Consider the following 3,620-nt stretch of genomic DNA (forward strand, 5'->3'; position numbering starts at 1 on the left):
GGCCGAGAAAGCCTGGAGTACTTTATGCACCGACTGCCACGCGTTGAGGATTATCGTGCTCTGTCGGAGCGGCTCTTAGCCGTCGAGCAGACGAATACGTCACTTCGAGCGACGGTGGAGCCCCTGGCGCCGTTGGAAACGTAGATCGTTGCACTCCGTGCTCGAAACAGTTGCTGGTTTATCTTTGGGGTGGCCGCGTGCCTTTGGGTGCCGCCCCGGCGCCAACGCTTCCAAGTTCACTTGCTCCGGATCCCGGTTCGGCTAAAGCAAGCCCACATAATACACCGGGTGGGTTCACGTTCTACTCAGAAAGTTTAGTGTATACGCAAGGCTTCGCTTGGCCACGACCTTAAGAGGCCCGATAAACCGTGGATGGGTCTTTGTCTTAAAGACAGCAGAGACTGCATATGTATGAAAGCTTCTACCATTTAATGAAACCAGGTCACCGACCTCAAAGTTTACAACATTTCTTCTACTTCTTCCGTCTGCATGTTTGTTCTGCATGTCTTGAATTTTAGCCATTGCATCGCGAACGTACTCAGTCTGGTAGACGTTCGGAGAGGGTTTATCCTTTGACACGTCTAACACGTGCGCACATATGTGCTCGTCCATTTGTACAGCCTGGGCCACTAATAGGGACGTGGAGTTAATAGATGATTTAATTGACTTTACAGTGCTTCCATTGGATGATACTGGATAAAAGAATATGAATAAAATTACCTTTTAAAATAGAAAAGATCAAAATGAAGCTACGCGTTTTAACGTTTAATCTTTTCTTCGATGAAGTGGCGCGCTCCTTGCGCATGAGGGCAATCGGTCGATTAGTTGAACATTTCCGCCCTGCCATCATCGGATTTCAAGAGGTCACACGCGACGCATTGACAATGCTGAAGAAGCAACAATGGGCCAAGTTTTACGACTGTAGCGTGGATACGGCACCGCCATTTCAAGAGACCTATTTTGTGACTTTATTCAGTGCATTGCCCATCAAATCACTTGAGACGCACCCATTTGCAAACACAGGTATGGGTCGAGAATTAGTCATTATGCAGGTTGAAGTCGTACCAGGAAAGACCCTTTTTGTGGCAACGGCCCATTTAGAGAGTCTCCCGCAGTTTGCAGAACTCAGAGTTAACCAGTTAAAGGAGAGTCTGAACTTACTGCGAGATCGAGTAAATAATGCTGAAAATGATGAGAGTATCATAATTAGAGAAAAGAGATGCATTGATAGAACTTCAAATAGTGATTGTTTGGGGGCAGTGTTCATGGGGGATACCAATCTACTTAAAGCAGATATGAAGCTGCTTGACCAACGTCTCGCTGCGTTCGCTGATGTGGATGTCGAGCTGGCGAAAAGTACAAGATCCAAGTGTCGGATTTGTGGGGATGCCATTAAGAAAGAGAGCGTGCGTGTAGGTAAAATGGTGAAAAGTACGGTGTCGGGGAGGAAAATGCTGGAGATTCGAGTGTGGTTTCATGATAGCTGCTTTTTAAATGCGGCATCAACGACGGATGATGAGAAAGAGTTGGTGAGACGAAAAGGAAATCATTTGCGGGGAAAAGATCTAGAGCAATGTGATGAAGAAATGGACATGGTATGTGTCTTATTCAGTATGGTGATAAAGTTCGTGCAACTTCCTGCTAATCAATTTCTCGTCATTATAGGCAACATTGGGTCTGCCATGCGGTTGGAAGGATCTTTGGTTGTCTGTGCCTGGCAACACTGAGGAGAACGGGTATACTTTTGATGGCACACGCAATTCTTTGGTGACAAGTCGCGCGTTTCGTAGCCGGTTGGATCGAATATATTTTTACCCAGCGCCGAACGACGCAACACAAATGTGTGAATTTAACGAGATTGTAGTCGTAGGACAGCAAAAAATCGCCGACGGTCTATGGCCATCGGATCATTTCGGATTGCTCAGCACGTTTACTCTTCATGAAGATCAAAACGTTAATGCAGCTAGTTATTGTATTAATAAGAAAGCACGGCAAGTGGCAGATGCAAACTCCAAGCAGTGCGCGCCCACAACAAGATAAGTTCGCCACAAAGAAATGTTTCGAGCGTGGATTGAAAAAAGTGGATTTTACGATGGAGCTTAGCATTTTGAAATGTGGCGATATTTTTAATTTCTTTATCGTTGACTGTGTACTGGGCCCAGAAGACCGAGCAAATTTCCCGAATTTTCTTGTTTTAAGCGTTTACGATGAATAGTTGAGATCATGGACCAATGGGCGTATCTTTTGTCCGAAATGATCGAATATCAACCTGTAAGTAAAAAGAAAAAGTAGCGCATCATTACCAACTTCACAATGTTTTGCAGGCGTTTGAGAAAAAATCTGGTGCTGCTCAATCTTCAGCCTCACGAAGAAAAGTCATAAAAATTACTGCTTGAAAACGTGACCTTATTTGGATTAGACGATGATGTTGCTTCTTGCGACGCGTCAAAACAAGATTGGCCTTGAGCTTTTCTACTTGAGGCTCCGATAAAGCTTTGGCGTCTTTGAGCAGCTCGTAAACAATATAGTAGCTTAAGACTCAGTATACAACCAACTGTCACCGTTGGCCAACGCTGCCGCTGACTTTTATCTTCGGACTTCGGAGATCTTTGCAAGATTTTGTGTAATACTTGAGTCGAGCCTTCTGACGATTAGCTGATAATTTAGCATACCTCTTACTACTATGTAATGATAAACATTAGTAATGTGAGGTCTTTAAGGTCCTAATGCGATGGTCATCGAAGTTTTTTATGGTCGCAAGTTTGGTCTTCTGCACCAGAGCAAGACCTTCTACCCAATAATCAGAATTATGAAAGCAGTTCTTTTGCCAAAGATATTTGGGCTTTGAGCTGTTGCGATAGCCTAAAAAAATACTTCATTTTCCAAAACTGTTAACTCGATAGTCTCACCTTTACACCAACAACTACCTAGCCGGACGCTGGAGAATGAAACCTGTCAAAATTTGACTTAAGAGCTTTGAGTGAATTAAAGAAAGTGGGGATTTCGCGTTTGTTGTTCTCATTAGAAAAAAACTCAGTTGTAGGTTTATATATACAGATGCTGCAGTTTTCTTGTGCAACTAACGCGTAAAGTCGTTGTAAGAAATTGCGGTGAAGCTCCTCCTAGCCGTGACGACTTCACATGCCTCTGGCCAAAGCATACACAAATACAATATTGATGTCGTTCCGTTTTGCCTACATACCTTTATAGTGCCTGTTAATCGGAAAGAAGCTTGCATACAACTTGATTCGAACCCAAAAAGATATTTTTTACCGATTGATTTGCACGAACTGCACCTTTTTTTCAGGATGAAATGCAAATCTTTTCTTCGCACGTTAAAGTTTGCCTTACTAATTCTGATGAGTTTTGCAGACAAGAAAAAAATGCGTTTCCATAACAAGAAGGATTTTCTCCGACTAACTAAGCTTCGTAACTCTGTATAAACAGTAGAAAAGATGTGACGTGTGAGACAAATTTTTATCACGCCTACCGTATTTATCGAGCTATACATAGTATCCAAATGTGAACAATTTTTGTGACTGCAGAAGGCATTTCCACGAGTCTATATGAGACGACCCAGAACCAAATGATACTAATCAACCATTTAGAGTTATCGAGAT

General features: G+C 43.0%; 1 protein-coding gene across 1 annotated transcript; it reads left to right on the forward strand.

Moving 5' to 3' along the window:
• Positions 1 to 743: 743 nt before the first annotated feature.
• On the forward strand, positions 744 to 2,396 carry PHALS_05718 (endonuclease exonuclease phosphatase family protein; the record flags this gene model as incomplete). Its single annotated transcript, XM_024719307.1, has 4 exons — positions 744 to 1,595; positions 1,666 to 1,966; positions 2,216 to 2,271; positions 2,325 to 2,396. The coding sequence occupies 4 exons, from the start codon at positions 744 to 746 to the stop codon at positions 2,394 to 2,396; spliced, it is 1,281 nt and encodes a 426-aa protein (XP_024584619.1).
• Between the last annotated feature and the right edge of the window lie 1,224 nt (positions 2,397 to 3,620).

This window comes from Plasmopara halstedii (assembly GCF_900000015.1).
Source record: "Plasmopara halstedii genome assembly, contig: Scaffold_2904, whole genome shotgun sequence".
NCBI classification, from domain to species: domain Eukaryota; phylum Oomycota; class Peronosporomycetes; order Peronosporales; family Peronosporaceae; genus Plasmopara; species Plasmopara halstedii.